This window comes from Clarias gariepinus, chromosome 1 (genome assembly GCF_024256425.1).
Source record: "Clarias gariepinus isolate MV-2021 ecotype Netherlands chromosome 1, CGAR_prim_01v2, whole genome shotgun sequence".
Taxonomy (NCBI): domain Eukaryota; kingdom Metazoa; phylum Chordata; class Actinopteri; order Siluriformes; family Clariidae; genus Clarias; species Clarias gariepinus.
This window is the reverse complement of record NC_071100.1, coordinates 24,144,510-24,164,387: the sequence shown is the minus strand read 5'-3', so window position 1 is coordinate 24,164,387 and position 19,878 is coordinate 24,144,510. Positions and strand designations below refer to the sequence as shown.

Genomic DNA, 19,878 nt, shown 5'->3' with positions numbered 1-19,878 from the left:
ATGGCCATCCATTGTCAGGAGTCTAAGAGAGCAAAAATGGTCATAGTCTTTGGTTGAAAGGAACCTGCTTAACAAACTCCCAAGCTCATGTATGCAGGAGAGAACTTGATGTCACTTCTTATATCTAGAAGGAAGCATGTGCTAGCCTTCAGTCTCCCTATTTGTTTGATGTCATCTGGGATGGGATCTAGATAAGAGTGGAACAGCTCAAAGATTTTGACTATCAATCAAAGCGATGTGGTTAAAAGCATTAGAGGAATACATGTAGAGGGTTGGTAAATGTGAGGGATAGAGCATGCGCCGCTCAAAAGTTTGGGATCACTTTCTAACTCCATGGTTGTTTCTGATTTTTATTTCTTTCTACATTGTAAAACAGTGCTGAAGGCCTTCAAAATATGTAAGAATCTCCTTAGTTAATGTTAAGATGTACAGTATTAGTAAGTGCTATTCATGATCTTTATAACAACTCTAATCAGAAGTGATTTTTGAGGCTGGTAACTCTAAATGAACTTCTTCTCTTCTGCAAAGGTAAGTTTTGGTCCTGCTATCTTGGGACGCTCTTCATGAGAGCCAGTTTCATCATAGTGCTTTAGAGGTTTTGCGAATGCACTTGACAACACTGCAAGAACTATTCCAGAAAGGCTGACCTCTGTGTCTTAAAAATAACAACTGACTGTTGTTGTTGTTACATAATTACCTAGTTCCCTATGTGTTATTTCACACATATTTTAAAATTCCCAGTATTATTGTCGAATGTAGAAAATTAATCGCTAAACAAAAACAAAGTAATTTGCAAGTGATTCCAAACTTTTGAGCGGTAGCGACACAGATCCGCTATAACATTAGGACCACTGACAGGTAAAGTGAACAATGCTGATCACCTACTATGCACCAGTAAACTGGTGACAGGATCATGGGTACCCAAAGCTCACCCATGCCCTCAGGGACCAAAGGCCAGCCTCGTCCAGTCTGATCCCAGTGAAAAGCCAATGCAACACAAATCAACAAAAAAATCAATGCTGGTCATAATAGAATGTTGCCACAGGACACTTCCCAAAGAGTTTAAGAAACCAAGCCTACCCTGCAAACTCCCCTGATCCCAAACCCAGCAAGCTTGGAATGCACCTGACGAACAAATCGGATTTACAGAGACCCCACCTTGCAACCCATAGCACCCAATTGTTTTAATGTTATGGCTAATCAGTCTCCATGTGACAACAGGGTTCAAGTGTGCCACCTTAAATATTTCTCTTTCACCAGCCAGTACAGACTTAACTATGCCCCCACCTGCTACAAACAGAAACTTTGATTAAGCTGCATTGAAGAAGATGCACATTTTCTTGCTATGCACACTTAAGGAGAAAGGTAATTATTTCTTCCTACCATAGTAAAATTAATTCTCTACAAATAAAATATTCTGTCCATGCCAAACTATAAGGCCTCATAGAACAAAGTAAGTGTTATCTTTAAATAAACACTTGGAATTCAATGTAACTTTTTGGCAAATAGAATGCAAAAAGGAACAAACTCCCCACTGTGAAGGCCGGTGGTGAGTCTGTGATGTTCTCGAGCTGTTTAACTTCCAAACACCTTGGGAAACTTGTTACAATACATGGCATCATAAATTACATCACGTAGGTTCCTCTGCCAGGATGCTATAAGGCATAGCATACTTCCAGATCAATACAAAAATAGTTTGGGGTGTACTGAAGAGAAGACACCATGCATGAGGACTGTGGGAACTTTTTTCCTCTGCAAAGTAATGCTCTCAGTAAAGTTTTCTCATGAATTATTTTCCCATCCTGCATGTTAAGAGAAAGCTCAATGCTGCGTACTTGGCAAACGAGCACTGCATGTAGGCTTGCCAATAAACATGGCAAATGTTTAGCTTTTTAAAAAGATGTTTGCTTTGAATTATTTCCCATCTCTAAAAGATGTCTGTCAGCCTGCTTTTTAAAAAAGAATGCCAATAATTACTGTTAGGCATGCATTCGGAGCTTCAAGGTTACTTTTATTAAACATTAGTGCAAGTGCAAATCTACTGTCGGCCCACAAGAAGCACAAGGTCAGTCTTTTCTCTGTATTGATTCTTTGGTCCACTCTGAAGCAGCAGCTTGACTAGGCAATAAGCTTGCTTTCAGTTGAAGTGTTTTAAAAAAAAAATGTTTTATTAATATTACAATTTTACTTTAATAGCGCCGTGTTGGCTGTTTCCACAATGGAAGCTAAAGTATATTTTTTGTGAGTAATTTCAAATTTTAAAACCATAATAATAGGCAATACATAGCAAGTGAGATTTATTTATAAGCCATTTTTAACCCCCAAAAGTTTCCTTAATTTATTTCTGGGACAAATTCCCTCCCATCTGTCTGTTTGGCCACTCTCCCATCAAGATGACCACTACCACGAAGGATGAAGACTATCACATGCTTCCTTCAAGACACATGATGCCACCCAATCACATCTTTTCACACAGTGGAACACACAGTGTGACAGAGGAAAGTGCTCTCCACCACTTCATAAAGGAGAAATGTGTATGCAAATAATTATAGTAAATCTATAAGTGCTAACCTAGTTTAACAAAACAATGTCATGAAAAAAGATAAATCATATTAGATTGACAGTCTGACATTATTTTATTTTTTTACTTGATTAGACGTTTTCGTGTTAAAACCTTAAACATAATCTCGAGAGACATATCTGTCCCCGTCAACCGTGTCAGATTGGGAGTGTTTTATTAATAGAGAAATAAGTATCAGGATAAAGGTCTTTATAACCCTGGAGAAAAATGGAGATGATAAACATCTTTCATATCTCTAAAAACAACTTTGAATGTGCATTTATGTAATTGTGGACACTATAGATAAATAGCACAGGCTGTCGTGTCATATTCAAATGCAATATTAATGGCTGGCAATGGCCGGTGACAGCTGAGCTGCACTCTCAGCCATCTCATCTATTTGCATGTGAAGTAATGTTCGTTTGTTACTAATTCCGCGAGATCCTTGGTTCTGAGACTGGAGATCATTGGTTGGGATTGGCCGGCGTAAAATCCCGTGTCGTGTTTTTTTAATACTTTGCCAGCCCTTGTAGTGTGGGTGTTTGGTGTGGATGTTTGATGACACATCTATGAAATCTGTCATTATATCTGAACAACATGTTTAACACTACTTAGGATTGTGGCAATGCTTATGGCCCAAGCATAAATTTTAAGTTGATAAATTGTTGACATTAACAGGATTTGCATTTGTCTTGTTGTAAATTAATCTTCCACGAATTTCAATAGCTTCAGCAGTCATAAATTGGTTAAATGATTGTTTTTGAAATGACCTCCACTCTATCCAGTACTTTTTTTTTTTCCTCCAGTGAGCCTTTGATTGATATAAAGCGAATCTGCTGCATTTTGTCCCATTGCGACGGAAAAGTGGTTCTGTCCTGCAATCAATTTTAAAGTAGACACCCATGAACCTCTGATGTGAGCCGCCCGTGAGTGCTGGAATGACGGGAGAGTGTTTGTCAGTTGGGTACAAATCATTTCTCCACCAGCGGACACAGTGGGCACACAACATCCACTTCAAGAATCCAATACCACTTGTCACATGCACACCTGCGTTGACTCACGGAAGATCAAGCAGGCACGACCGAGTCACTCACCCTTCCGCAGACTCTGGATGACTTTCTGAATTTCTTTTAGGAAAACTAGATACCGTGAAGTTTGCAGAGCTCTTGTCACTGATTTAGTTAGCCTTCCTGAAAAAGTAGCTGTCACCTCGCTTTAGTCATTCGCATGCATCATAACATCTGCTGTCCTCAAACACAGAGGACATGATGGTCCTGTCAGGAAGCAGTCTTGGGTAAAAATTGTTGTTTTTATTCTGAGGATCTTCTACCCCTGCCATCAACTGTGACTTCATCCACCCACGTCTGGGCAATGTACTAAGGGTGAGACGACGTACTGATGCCTGAGGTGATTGATGTGTTCTTCAGGCCTGAGATCGTAATGTCCAGGTTGGTACTGGTTGAGTCACATACAAATTTAGATATTTACTTTCTCTCAGAGGACAATCTAGCTCTGAACATTTTTGAACCATTTTACTTTGGACCATCTATTAGTTTACACATGATTGATTGGATGGATAAATGGATAGATAGATGTACACTTGTATTTATAGACATATACTGAGCAAGCTATGAATTATATACCAGTAAACTGGTAACAGGATCATGAACACCCAAGGCTAATTTATGTCGGTGAGGACCAAAGGGTAGCCTGACTGGTCTGACTGGACAGAAAGATCAATGCAGCACAACTTACCAAAAAAGTCAATGCTGACCATGATAGAAAGGCACCAGAGCACACAGTTCACCATAGCATGCCACACACTGGGTGAAGAGACAAATACCACCAACATGGGCCCTATCTCAATTGTGCACCCATTGGAAGCCCTGGACAAACAAGACAGATCCAAAGGGGTCCCACACTGCAACCCAAAGGATTTGCTACCATCATCCTGGAGAGCCGCAGAGGCCTAGTGGAGTCATGCCTCGAGGGGGCCAAGAGGGGACCCTGCACAATACTGGTATAATGTTTTGCATTATGATGTTATGGCCGGTGTATAGTTGGATGCATAGATGAGATAGATGGATGGATAGATGATTGGATGGAGGGATGGATGGATTTCAGCCACACATTGCACTTTTCTACATTCAAGACATATTAAGCTACTGTAATTACCTCATCTTGTTATCTACTGCTTAACTGGCAACTAAACACACTTAAACTTAATTACCATCTTCCACAAATATAAGCTCCTAGATGTTTTCCCCTTTGACCCAGAAAACAAAGCATGGTACAGTCTTGGGTATGAGCCATGATAACTGTGGCAATGTAAGGATTCAAACTTGCTGTCCAGTGCTTTTTTTTTTCTTTTTCTTTGTGATACCATTTAGGAACTTAAATTTCTATAACTTTAGATGAAGGTTTTCTCTCTCGAACTTTACTTCTAAGAACTTCCAGTCAGTACTTTGGACAGCATCTCTTTTCCATTCCATGCGTGTTTTATTTGTTTTCAAAGCCTTTACGATCAGTAACAGCCTCACCTAACGGCCACTTTAACACCAAGGAGAAGATGGATAGAAAAAGCTGAGTGTGGACAATTACACTGGTAGACCTACAGTATATAAAGTGCTAAAGCTAGTAACGCTCCATTGATTGTAATTCAGTGGAGTTCAAGTGTCATTCAATCAGCAGCAAGGAGATTGGCTGAGAGCGTGATTAGTGTAAAGAGAGCTACAGAGACCATAGTGCCACTCAATCTTAAAGCAATGAGCCAGCCAGAGAGAAAAAGAAAATAAGAGAAGGCACCTGCTTACCCCTGTTTTTTTCCCCCACAATAATTTTTCTTGCAGTAATTTTATTTGCACATCGCCCACTGATCTTTAATGATATTCTCATGTCTGTCACGAGGAGCAAACAAGTGAAATTATTAAGTCGCATTTAATCATAAATCTGTGGTGGATAAATAACAGACAAGCATTTATGTCGAACAGATGACAAGTGCGTGAGGAAGTGAGAGTTAAAATACTTTGAGTTCATCATGAGATTCTGAGAAAGGATGAGCAGAAACGTTTGCGTACAGTATATACTGACATACAAGTGCAAGACCAGTGTTTCAAAATAGTCTGAACAGAAATAACTTATCATAATTAAATATAAATGAAGCCACATGTCTAAAACGTGTTTCAGAATTAGAATATCAGGCATGAAGAGAAGCAGAAGGTGTTAATGAGAATTTGAAGTGATCGCTCTTTGAAAGACCTTGTGAACTAAAAAAAAAATAAAAAGATTTTAATGGTGAACCTGAAAGGACTATTTAGATTATATAGATCCAAGTTTGAAGCAAATGTGGATAAAACAAATCGATAAAATTTCCTTTTTTACTAAAAAAAGAAAAAAAAGTTTTTGTAAGTTTGAAAGTCTGCTTAAATTATTTTTGTCTTATTCTATAATACAAATGGTGCATGATGTTAGGGTGCTGTTAAACAAATCAGTGAAGATGTGACAGGGCTCAGATATTAAAATCCCACTCATGTCTGCCTGCCACAGATGTGCAGATCCTGCCACAAATTGCAAATTAAAACATATTGAACCTCACATTTATATAAGAGTAAAGGTGTAGAGATGTTTTTTAGACAGTTTCTCTTAGTTTCTTTGGCATTAAAATAAATTGAACAGTTCACTATACTGTACCACAATGATTAAATTAAATTATGCTTCCAATTAACTAACATTAATAAATCTAACAACAAAGCCATAATGTAACCAAAACAACAATGTGCATTAATACATGCATTGATTTAACCCTCCTGTTACCTTCAAATTTACAAATGTCTTTTATCCTTGGGGTCAATTTGACCCCAGCAATTTCAACCTCCAGAAAATTTTATTATAATTAAAATTGTTACCCAAGTTTATGTATAGAAGTCACTGATTATAAAGCAAAAAATATATATATATTTCAATCATTTATTTTGAGACTTTAAACATTAAATGGGGTCAAAATTACCCCAAAGATAATAGGAGGGTTAATGCATGTATTGTTTAATTCACCTATTTATTTATCCATTATAAATAAGCTTAAATGTAAAACTATTGAATCTCTTTGACAATTTTTTTAGCAAACATGGACATTTAGGTGTATCGTTTGTATTGTATTGTACTGTGTATTGTGTATGTGCTTAATTTTACTCATTCATTCTATGAACATTAATGTAGGTGTTAATTATTTATAAAATCATTAAATACAGTACATGGTAATCATTATTTATTTCATACTATTGCTACAATTTATAATTTGGTCATGTTAAGTAATCAAACGAGACTGTTAAGTAAGGTTAATCAAACGAGTGCTGATATTCAGTATATCCTCAAGTGTGATATTGCTTTTTTATTCCACAAACAAAGTTAATTATCAGCAGATATAACACTCTGTTTCTTTATTTAACGAACACATACTGTATTGACAGAACTAACTAACTATGAGTGGAGGAGTTGGCCACTGACAGTTAGTGTAATTATCTGGAAATGTTAAATTCTTATCGGCACTTTGGTAACCAAAAGGTAAGAAGAATAAGCTGTGGAGATGGTCCTGTAAATCTTGTAAGTTTCTTGTATGTGTATCTGCTAACTTTTATTGGGTTTCAAGGGTTTTTTGAATCCCAAATACCATTAAATTGAATGCTAGTGCATTAGGGCGTACCATCACTTCTTCCACCCACCAAGTGGTGGCCTTGACGATGGGTTGAAGAGGTGTTTGGGATTCAGCTTTGTGTTAGAAGCTAGTTAGTAGTAGGTAGTCAAGTGAAGTAGGCTCTTATTGTCATTTCAACCATATACAGTTCAGTACACAGTGAAACGAAACAACGTTCCTCCAAGACCAAGGTGATACATACAGCGTATAGTAAATTAGCAAAACTACTGTAGCAAAGAACTATATAAAAAGACGACATCAAGTGCAGCTGTGCTAATTGTGGATAATAGTACTGTAAATGACTTAGAAGCAATTACCAAGAAGAAAAAGTTTTTTTTTTTTTTTGCTCTCTCTCCTCATTACATACCTAGTTTTAATCGCGATTTTGCAAAGTGAAATATGCAGTTAAGCGTTCCTGTACTGTTACTGTATATTATCACTACACGTAAATTGTCTTTCCTTCAATCAGATTACTCGGTTAAAACTAACTATTGTACAATGTCAGTTAATTGAAACTATACTGAAAATATAATTGAGTATACTGATTTGTTTTAATAGTTTAAATGCAGAATGTTCGGTTATACTTTATAAAGTTCTCCAACAGACATGCTCATAGCGGCTTAAAAACAGTCTGAGGTTGGCTTAAAACACAGTATGTGTGCTTTTTGGGTTGAGTGAGTCAAGGTGTGTTGCTGTGTATGTCAGAGGTCATAGCTGTCAGAATTGAAAAGGTGGAAAGGCGAGAGAATGAGAAAAATAGAAGCAGAGGAAATGACTGGCAGCAGTGGGGGGGTGAAGATCATCTCGAACACCTCCCTAGTAGGTGAAAGAAATGGAGAAAGAAAGAAGGAAGGTGTTAGAGAGAAAGAGAGAGATAAGCCTGACCATGAGAGTCCCATCTATGAGGACTGGCACAAGATGAAAACATTAAAGCTGACACAGAGGCAGTGTTACAGGAACATAAAATACCAAAGCCGAATACCTATAAAGAATGTAGATTACACTGGGTGTTAGGAGACAGGCAGAGGTACACAGGGAGAGAAAGCAGAATTGAAAGAGAAAGGATAGAGCTGAGAGAGAGAGACAGAAAGAGAAGCTGTAAAGCTGACAGATGACCGAGGTTGTGAGATATTGTGAGACAGGGACAGACAGAAGGCTAAGGGTGATATGGAGCAGCAAGCGGTGGCCTTACTTTGCAGTGAAGCCTTTAAAATGACTGAAACCCTGTAATCCCCCCCCCCCCACACACACACACCACCACCACCACCACCAGATCGGTCTTAGGACCAAAACGGGGCTAAATCTACCATCATAGTGCTCTCCAGAATATAAAAAAAAGCACAACACACACACTGAGAGAAATAGGAAGCATGTACATATGGTATATACGGAGCTATGCCACACAGACACACTGCAGATGCATGCTGGCGCTGACACATGGTTTGACATCTGTTAAGTAATTAGAAATTCTGATTAGAAATCTCTTCCAAGGCAGCAGTAATTAAACTAGGAGAGAGGTTCTCCATACTCAGAATCTCTTCATTTATTTCGGGCTAGCTGTGGGATTGTATTAATACATACTGTAGGGTGTCTTGGTCTACCATCCTGCAGGTCTTGTTCAGTAGGTATAATACTGTAGGTCTTGAGATAATGTTCAGTATTAAACTATGGCCACTAGCTGTTACAATATACAGTACAGTACTGTGCAAAAGTCTTCAGCCACCCATTGTTTTGTTATATTAATTTCAATGAAATGATGTCGATTAAATGAAGGAAATGGGAATAAATGTTTTGCTGTGAAAGGCTGAAAAATGCCTTAATATTTAATTTTAAAAATGGTAGTTTATGCAGCAACCTCATTTCCCCTCTCGTCCGTTCCAAACACTCAGCCTGATCATCTGTCATCATCTGGATGAGTTTCTCACTGGTTCAGGTCTTGAGTTAGATGCTTTTTATGCTTAAATGATCTAAAGGCCACTCCAATGGTCAGGTACATGGATTAGAGCCAAAAACGTGCCTGGAGAGCTATTACCCATCACTGCAGTAAAATATAAGCAAGTCTGGCTCTTTGGACACAAAATATGAACTAATGAGTGATGGCTCAAGATGTTTGCACAGCGCTTTATGTAGCGGCTATATATTAAGTATACTGAATCATGTGGGAGCTTTATGCTTATACCCTCTAGTCATTTGGCAAGAATGGAACAAAGAAAACCCTATTAGTTTGAGGAACCTAAGCTAAATATATGTATATACTGTATCTGTGATCATACTCCTCCGTAATTACTCTCTTGACCAGAGTCAATTAATTTACTTGCCTTCTCGATATGTCTCATTTATTTATGGCCACACCTTATAAAAAATAATTAGCATCATGTTGGCTTAGCATCTCAGATTGTTGCTTTTTATTGCCGCTTTTTATCACTCTGGTATAGAAATGTTTATGTAAGCCACTTATCATCTTATCTCATGTCTAAACCCCGGGTGAGTGCTCACCACATCAACCTACACATCTCATAATACCCAGCCGTCGGCCAGTACGCGTCTCAGTCGGCAGCATGGTGCTGGGAAATGACTTTTCTAGCTAAATCCTGCAACACATACAGTATACATAAGCAGAACTCTGCCCTTTCATAAGATACTGTACAGTACATGGACTGCAGATTTGTTCTTAACACTCGGCGCTTGTTCAACAATGGACTCAGTGGAGCAAATTAAGGGGAATAAAGCATTTTAATAGAACATGCCTTCCTCATTGAGACTTAGTTAGTGTTGAGCACTCATGCACTTTACCACTTTATATGCTGATGTAGGACCAATTCGCTCATTGCAAATTGTACCTTTCACTCTTACACTAGGAATCATTAAGCCCGTCTTTATAGCGAGACCCTCTTTGTTATTATTCCTTTACAGGGCATTGTGCGGAAAGTGAAAGGGGTTCTGTTTCAAGTGAGCTCATTTGTGAGCACTTAAAGGTAGATCCAGCTGCTCTCGGAATATGCTGTGGTCATGAAATGCTAATGTGAGGCTGCTGTGTGGAGAGGTGAAGAGTCCCCACTTTAACACCACCACCACCACCACTTCTGTGAACCTAATTTCATGCCTCTTTTTCCTAAGCGCACTTTTGTCTCTTTTTGTGCTGAGATTAACTCCGACTGAATATTTGGCCAAATATACTTTTTAAGTGTGCCCTACTGAAAAAACCCTACAGTACCTGCATTTCAGTACAGTATTTCACACACTGTTTTAGCCATCTTAAGGGTTATTCCTCTTATTTCCAATAGTCGTGCACTGGCAGCCTGAAGCACTCCAAATGACTTAACATGAGAATGGAGTTTAAAAGCAGTACATTTGCCTTAAAAGCTTTATTTTGTTGCGCAATGTCAGTTAAAGCCTGTGAAATCTGCAGTGCAGTGGTTCTCAACTGTGGACCTGGAGGATCCTTTTGCCTTACACATTTCTGGGTCTTATTTGTTCTGTCACACCTTCCATTTAGAAAGGGTCCTTAATTAGCGGATAAGTTGCATCATGTGTGCTGGAGGGAAAAAAAACATGAAAATATGCAGGGCAGGGGGTCCTGAAGGACCAGGGTTGGAAACCACTGGTCTAGAGAATCTGAAAGAAAGACTTAAAAAAAAATTTATTAAGAGATTTCTGTTCTTCTGTTGGATACAATATGAGAGGACAGTAAAGGTCATTTTCATCTGTGTGATGAGTGCACAGCATCTAGTAGTAGCACTTCCTAGCACTTGCACTCCACATGCAATTCTTTTAATTTGAATTCATGCTCCCGGGGGCTTTAAAGGTAATTTCTTTAACAAGTTAACACAGGTCTCAGAGCTCTTCCAAAGTGTGTCGGTTAATGCTGCAGCTGAATAACCCTCATCTTTTTCTCATACCTCGGACTCCCTTTAATTCACTTCTTTTTCAAATGCACTTCATCAGTGCTCCCAAAGAACAAGTCAGGGGAGGGTATCTTCTATGAGGTCACAATAGGGGGAAATATAATTGGTTTGTTTAAGCCTTGCCCGGTGTGAAAAAAAATTAAATAAAAAAAAAAAGGAAGATCGTATTTATGTTTGTAAACACACACTGAGAACCCATTGGAACATTTAAAATTGGCTAAAACATAAAGTTTGTATAATAGGTCCTATTTAAAACTTGATTTCACCCATTCCTAATGGCGCATAATTAATACTGGATGTTTTCTTTTTTTTACTTTTTAATTCACATCACCTCTATTTGAGACACATGCCGTTTGACACTGAGTGCGCTATCTCTCTTTTTTACTTCTCAGAGTAAATTAGTTGGAGATTTTACATTGTGCAAAATATGCTGGAAGATTTTGTCATATTGTTTTTCTTGTCACAGTACAGATATTTACATTCCCCATGTTTGATTGACACAGCTGTAGTATTAAACATTTACCTCTCACAAAAAAAGCATGCTGTCATGTGGTGCTGTCTTGTGCTAGTGTGTGCAGAACATGTGTAGTGTAGACTGAAGGCAAGGTTGTCATAACTGATTACAATCAAGCTCTGTATGTTTTACAGATCTACTGCTATAATGCACACACACATGCTAAGTCAGGTGCGTAATATAATATGAGCAAGTAAAGAACATGTGCTAATTAGAACACATTTAGAAAAAATTAGCATGTGATGTACCATGTTCTCAAAGAAAAATCTATAGAAGCTCTTTTGACTGTTACAGGTAGTAATACTGTACTGTACATGCTGTGAGTGAGGGCAGTATGCATGTACTGTATGTTTTATTAAATCTACCACAATATTAAGCATAAACTTGGTCCATGATTCTGTTGAAAGAACAAGCAGACAGGAAATCTGTGGAATTGTTAAAAGGAAGTAGAGACACACATGACCCAACAATACAAATGTGTTGAATGCTGCTAAGAAACCTGCTCAAGTATTGAGTCCATAAATGAACATACTGTTCGTATATATATATATATATATATATATATATATAGAGAGAGAGAGAGAGAGAGAGAGAGAGAGAGAGAGAGAGAAAGAAATCTATAGACAATGGCGGGACAAAAGACAGAGGAGGAAAATGCGGTAAGGCAGGACAGGTGTGGACACAGGAATAGAACGGAAAGCTAATAACATTGTAAACAAAAACACAATGCATAAACTCAAAACCAAACAATTTGGAAGCAGTGCTTTGTGCTAGAGAAAATACCTGACAGATATATAATGACAGTGTTCTAGGAACGGAAATAAACTGTCATAAAAGCTCATGACACAAATATGACAGAAAGAAGACAGTTATTGTCAGTCGTACAGAGGAGGTTTTTATGGTTTAAAAGGAAAATTGCGTAAAAATCTATTTAGAAATCTAAAATATTTTATTTAATATGAGGTTTAGGAAAGAAAATATAGAGGAAGATGTATAGAGAAAGATCTCTTGCTCTGTTCTGTTAGCTGGTTATAAAGTTAGATCATTATCATACTAGACCATTAGCGCACTAGCTAGTCAGAATGCTCACTATTTAGACACCAGCAAGTTGGTAGAATGGTATAACTTGGAATTACTCTATAAAATCAGCTTAGGAAATTGCTTCAGGTGCTTGCTGCTACAGCCAAGTACACGCTGTTCAGTCAATCTGTTCCCCTTTACACCTTGGTCCCATTGACGAAAGTGGCCACTCATGTGTCATAGATTATAAGCCCTTCTGAGTCGTCAGAGCGTGGGAGTGGAAAAACAGTATTACAGTGCAGGGCAGGATGCTGGACTGCTGGAGCATGTGGGGAAATTTCAGTTATTTCCTATGTGAGGCAACAGACCTTCTTAATGTATCAAATATAAAAGTGTATGGCTTCAGTGGGACGCTGTTTCCTAGCAGGAGTGCTGCGTTCAATTTTGACCATTTGTCATTAGAAATTGTTTTCTTCTATAAAGACTTTTTACCAAACCGAGCCAAGCCTACAGTACAAGCTCAGAAGCATTATCTGTTGCTCTGCTGAGAATTTAAAGCAACAGTTGACGTGTATGTTTTGTGGTCTGTAATCTACATGCTAGTCCTGAGGGCAGCGTCTCATTAAAATCGCATTAAGTGTGACAATTAGCAGAGGGCTGAATGGGAAGATGTTACTTTAAATAGCTGTAAATGGAAGGAAAATCCAATCACCCCATACAAACTATTTAAGTTTAAATATACAGCATTAAAAAACTTCTTAAAGCTGGTAATAATATTGAAGCCTCACTGTTTCTGAGTAGTTTTGCACGGATCTACATAGGAATGCCTGAGGTTACATGTGAACTTTTCTTTGTGTTCTGTAAGCATGCACCCCGAGTCAGTGCAAATGTTCCTCCTCTTTCCTGGCTCCTCTATTTCATGCTAATGAGACTGGAGACTTGTTCCAAATGCCAGAGACTTGATTGGGGTTTGCTGAAGACGCTAATTACCCTCGGATGAAATTCAGACTCACATTTATAAACGTGGAAGGGCACTTTTGTTCCCTTTATTAATAGAAAAGAGATAAAGAGAGATTTTAGGGAGGAAGAGAGAAAGAGAGAGAGAGGGAGAGAGCTTGTGATTCAGATCTGGTCTAATCAACTGTGAATCACGATATACACTTTAGTTTGTTTCATATTTAAAGTATACTTATTTTTTATTTATGTGTGTGTGTGACAGAGAGGGAGAGAGAGAGAGAGAGAGAGATTTTCCTAATTGGTAGGCTTGATAAGAACTTCAGACCTGAAAGAAGAGGCACTGATTGGCTCCTCATTTCATATGTAGTAAAGCATCTAATCAATCATAGATGATACTAAACTCTTGTAACCAATGACAATGCAGAAGGTGGATTATACTGGAAAAGATAGGAAGCCCAACCTATACTCAATGCCAGAACAATGCTGTCATGGACGGTTGGTGGTGAAAGGATGCAGGCACCGTATGATTGCAAAAGTAATACTTTAAAACAAAAATAATTAAAACAAAGCAAACCAGAACAAAAATAGGCCCAAAACAATGATATGAGAAACTCTGCCAATGAAACTGTTCAGGTCAGGTCAAACAACAGTACACAAACAACAAAGAGCGACTAACCTCTATGGCTGTACTGTATGTGCTCCAGACTAAACAAGCTACAGGTGGAGACACTTACAGAGGTGCATGCTGACAAATGAAGTCCGACCATGAACAGAGTCTTCGGACGCAAGATGATGTGCCCTCCAGAGGTTATCCCTGATAAAACTCACAAATGCTTTTTCTTCTTCTGTTAAATGCTATACAATGAGCGGAACCACTTTACACATACATTTTTTAGAACTTCTAATCAATTAGATTGAAAAAACAGTGTTCATGTAAATATACTGTAGCTAGTGAGTCAGTTGATTTGTTGCAAGACTTTTATTAGACATTAAGTCATTAAAGGGGCTAAAAAATAATCACCCAATATAGTGACGCTTAAATTATTGGCTAGGACATAAGCGTGTGTTTAGTTCTACTGTATATTTGCTCCAGACCTTTTTTTTAACCATTCAAGGAATACGCTTGGTTTTCCCTACAGGTTACATAGGCAAAGTACCGAATTAGGTATGAGATGTTATTTTTCTTCGTTAGTTACATTATATATATATATATATATATATATATATATATATATATATATATATATATACACACACGAGTAGTGAGACAGCTACTAAAGCGATGGACAGTTTCTTCCGAACAGACACTCTGCTCCTCCGCTCGCACATCGTAATAAACTGAAGGTTATTCCAGGGCAACAGAGAAGTTATCATCTGGTTATTTATTTATTCCCAAGCCGCTGTTCTTCTGCCCTTTGCTGGCTTTATCTCTCCCCTCCACTCCAACCGGTCTGGCTAGAGAATAAGCAGGGAACTGAAACAGCCTTGTATCAGATGTACATCCAAACATTTCGAGAGGTAAGGGATGTAGAAACCGTTTACAGAAACCGTATATCACAGATGTGAAGTTCCCTTTGGGAACTTTAAGAGTCTATATTCAAACAGATCCCTAAACAGATCGCAGATTTTTTCTTTTTTTTTTTTTTGTCTGTGGACTCAATTTTGCAGATAGGTGTTTGAGTAAAACTGACCTGTGTGACACTACGAAATTGATAAAAAAAAAACTCCCTGATCTGTCTGGTATTCTCTCAGTCTCTGAGCACTCGTCTGCTCTGTACAGTCGTGGGAGATTGTTCTTTAGGTAGAGAAACAACCAGTGAAAGAAAGACAAAGAAATCATTAACTGAATGATGGGAAAGGTGTAAAGTGCCAGTCATGCAGGTGGGAAAAAAAATAAATAAATAAATAAATAAATAAATAAATAAGAAGAGGAATGCTAATACCTTTTATAGGTGAACCGTTCAAGCAATATTGACCTGCTCATCAATGTCCCAAAGCAGCCATTTTTCAATCATTTATTATGAGTATTGAAACATACGGATATCACAGGAGATTGCAGAAGGTGCATGGGCACAATATGCACATTCTTGTTGTGCATCCTGACTAATCCTGACACAAACACTCGTGGGTGTTTCTTGATGAGTAAATCACGGCAATTAAAAGATGCAACCTGTTTAAATGCTTTTGTTGATCCCACCTTTGTTAGCTATGTTAGATTAGTGACATCATACAATACATGAATATTTCAGTGTAATCTTATTTTTTATTTCTTAGGTTTATTAGGGCATGGACCAGCAAGGCATTATTAGATGTGTATAATACTCTTGTACAATATCTTAAAGGTGTACATGATCAGGAAACTTATAAGTGTATAAAATGGCATGTTATTGACCAGTTGTGCACATGACCAATTAACTTGTCCATCACTTTATCGGTGTTATTGATATCCATCCTGAAGGACTGTATGGTAATTAAATGAAACGACCTCCATTTTTACCTAAAATTAATTGAAAGACATGAAGTAGCAGTGGCCCGTGAAGTGCTAAACCACTCACAAGTAACATTTCTACCTTGAAGACTTAATTAACCTTCACTAGTCTGGTGTTAATGATCTCATTTGTGGAATAAGATGATTTCATTGGCTCCCCAATTCAATTTAAGCTGGACCCAATTTAATTGGTTTTCCTTTTACACAAAGCAAGCGAATCTAAATCAGAATAAGAAGAATTAGGTTTCATCTTTAAGCCCTAAGCAGTCAATGACTTAATCAATGATCATGTTCTTATTATGGTTCTGTTTCTTTGTATTTTTCAGATATTGCCTCCAAGGACAAGTTTCCAACTTTAACACGCAACCACAATGGACGTCCGTAATTCTATAGACTTTACCTTTACTTAGCAACATCACTGGGTTGTTTATCGATAATTGGTTCATCGCACCATTAGTTCCAGTCCTCAGCACTAATACATGAGTGAGAGGATCTGTCCTGCACGCATCACTACCAGCTAGTGACCAGAAAATAGTGATAGAAGTGCAGTTTTTTAAAGGATGGGAGCTCCAGCAGGACCACTTCTGGGTAGCTTCAGCGCTACCACTGCCTCTGTGGACATCAGTGGTTGGATGACCTGGCCCGGGAACACCACCGTAAGCTTGAACCAGAGCCTGTTCTGGAGCGACCCCGGGTCTAACCTTTCCTCGACTTCGTCTTCCAATCCAAAGAACACGAACAAAGAGAAGAACTGGCCGGCGCTGCTTATACTCATCATCATCCTGCTTACCATCGGAGGAAACATTCTTGTCATCATGGCTGTGTCGCTGGAGAAGAAGCTGCAGAACGCAACTAATTTCTTCCTGAGGTCCTTGGCAGTGGCAGACATGTTGGTGGGCATCCTAGTAATGCCCATCTCACTCATCAACGTCCTGTATGGTGAGTTGCCGCATGCATGCTCTCTCAGCGTAGCATTTTGCTCATCGCCTAATTTGTTCTGCATGTTTCTAAGTCTCTCTAATTCAACATTTGTAGACATGTCCATGGTAGGATCCTTAGAGGTTTCTCAAAAATTAGTGCCTGCTATATTTATTTTTGTTTGTTTGTTCTTTTTTTTTTCTACATCCCACAGTTTTCACATTAATTCATCTTAGTCCTCCTCCACAGTACAGCACTAGAAAACAAGATACAATTATTTCATCAGAACAGATTCCGCTGCATAAAAATGCAAATCTCTCATGACTCATTAAATGGCTGATTTTAGAGGAGATGGTGTAGGTTCAGATTGGTAACAAGCCTGTGGACGTCAGGAGATTTCAGTTTCATCGCAGTCCAGGAGACAATAAACGACTCTGGCATATGGAAGACAGTTGGGCTTCTTGTAATAAATCTGTGTGTGGGCATTTGTGTGTGAGTGTGTGTGTGTGTGTCGTGGGTATTAATGTAGGAGAGCTGTGAAATGTTCGTGTCACATCGCACAGTATTCTAACGAAGACAGAGAACGCATTTGTTTTCTGTTCATAGCGAAAGAGAGCCGCAAAGTATTTCATTAATGAACTGAGGAGTTTTCCTGCCTCCCTGGTGAGTTTTGAGCCACATGAACTTGAAGCGAAACGCAGAAAGGCATCTTCCGTGTGTCATATTGATCGGCGAAGATTTATTTGCGTTAAATTAACCCAGTACTAATGCATCCACTGTAGTTTAGCCTGCATGATTAGGCTGGACATGGATGCAGAAGAAGAGGCGATTATTGATCTGTGTGCACAGTGGTGTAGCTCTGAGATATCGATCACTAACAGACCATTTAGGTTGTCAATGCAAACAGGGTAACTGAAATCAAAGACGAACCGACATTACGCATACCGATTAACACACTCCGTCTCCTCAAGAGGGAGAAAGGCTCTCACAGAAAGAAGTGCAGGGTTATTAACGAACGCTGTGTATGCAGGACCATGTGCACATGTTATCTCATGCCTGACCATTAAAATGGGCTAGCACTTTGTGACGCCGGGCAATCTGTCTAAAGAACATACAAACATTATTTGCTAGAATAATCACGTGCATAAACACACACGCATAGCCTAGAGGTCAATCATAGAGGTTTTTTTTTTTCCATGCTTTGAAAAAACGCTGGATACTGTAGCAGCTTATCATGACAGGCTTTTAAAAGCGATCATCAGGGTGACTTTGGAGGTCATTTCAATCAACTTTATCATTGACGATCTGTTCGTGTGTGGGTGCGTGTGTCTTCAGCGTTCAGTGTATTATCGTTATCAGTCTTGAGTGAAAGTGGAATCTCAGGAATGATGACACAGTAACAGCCAGGCTGAAATAATTAGCAGATCGAGTACACCCAGAAAAAAGGAAAAGAAAAAGAAAGAATTTGATTACCGTTGTATCTGACGGTCCTTTCTGACTCTGGACCGAAATGAATAATTTGCATGTGGATTAAAAAAAAAATGAAAAGCTTGTGCTCAAAATAATCTAATGATGAAATAACAGTGCTACAGAAAGTAATGTTTAAACACTGGTCATAAATATGAATTGTGATGGAGCGCAAAACCCATTCGCCAGCAGGGATTTTGGTTGCGGTGATTTTAATTCCTCAGCCAACGTTGGGTTGTTTTTAAAAGTTAGAATTACTTTGATCAAATGATATTAAAACAGCGTTGACTTGCATGGTGATGGGGTAATGTGAAGCAAATGGCCCCCAAACACATTGGCACAAAAACAACTCCAAATTAATATTACTACCAAACCAATGGCCTGAGCGGAACTCCGGTGGTTAGAGACCTGCGTGCTTACCACTGGACCATTCAGGAACATACTGTTGAGGATATTAAACTTCACCCCTGAAATTCGCAGCCAATCAGCAATGAGCATGCGTAGTTAAGATCTAGCCGTCCTGTTCTGATTGTCAGTTCGTTTCATCATTTGCGGCTGTGCTCTTGGTTTGGGAATGCATCTGGCGTTGAATGCGATTGAGAGAATCTGTTGCAAATGAGACAAAATGTAATTAGTATGCGTTTAATACACTGCTAAGCATTTTTTAGTGGGAACAAGTAGGAAGGCTCTAAAAATATAAGAAAGCAGAAGGTTCAATGACACTTTGCCCTTCTAGTCTTTGATACAATTTTTTCATAATCCAATTTTCATCATTTTTCTTTGTGGTAAATAATGCATCTGTTTATCAGAGTGGGTGAAAAAAAAAGAAAAAAAATCCACCCCACATGAAAAGCTTCAGTCACATTATAGAAAAAGGCTTTTTATATATGTCATGTATGTCAGTATGCGAACAGAGAAAGGTGTGAAGAGGTTGTTCTCTCTCTCACTCTACCGTACACAAATAGACGCTCTCTCCCTCAATCATTCTCTACACTATTTATTCTGTACAGGGTTGCAGGAGCCTATCCATGGTGACTCTGGGCACTAGGTGGCGTACACCATGGAGAAAGTGCAAAATCATGACAGGAAATGAGCTTACACACACACTACAATTAAAAAACCAATGAGAACGTAGCCAGAGGAAACCCACCCAGCACTGAGAGAACAAGTAAACCCCATGCACACACACCCGAAGGTGTGAATCGACCCCTCGACTCTGGATGCGTAAGGCCACGGTGCCAACCACTACACCACTGTGCCACCCATACTTAGACACATCCTGCAAAAATAATAAAAAGCTTTTTTTTACTGCAGGTCCAGTAGGAGGTCATCTCCAGCTCATTAAAGAAGTTTTAATTC

At 38.6% G+C, this 19,878-nt stretch overlaps 1 protein-coding gene across 7 annotated transcripts in view; it reads left to right on the top strand.

Moving 5' to 3' along the window:
- The window catches only part of htr2cl1 (5-hydroxytryptamine (serotonin) receptor 2C, G protein-coupled-like 1), a 130,735-nt gene that overhangs the window by 90,184 nt on the left and 20,673 nt on the right, over nucleotides 1-19,878 (top strand). For 6 of the 7 annotated variants that reach the window (XM_053496560.1, XM_053496508.1, XM_053496525.1 and 3 more), the window contains one exon: nucleotides 16,461-17,073. In XM_053496560.1, the coding sequence (XP_053352535.1) occupies nucleotides 16,695-17,073 (379 nt within the window). In that variant the 5' untranslated portion in view covers nucleotides 16,461-16,694. Of the gene's footprint in view, nucleotides 1-3,934; nucleotides 4,009-16,460; nucleotides 17,074-19,878 lie in introns of those variants that run through there. The other variant, XM_053496551.1, reaches the window with a different exon arrangement.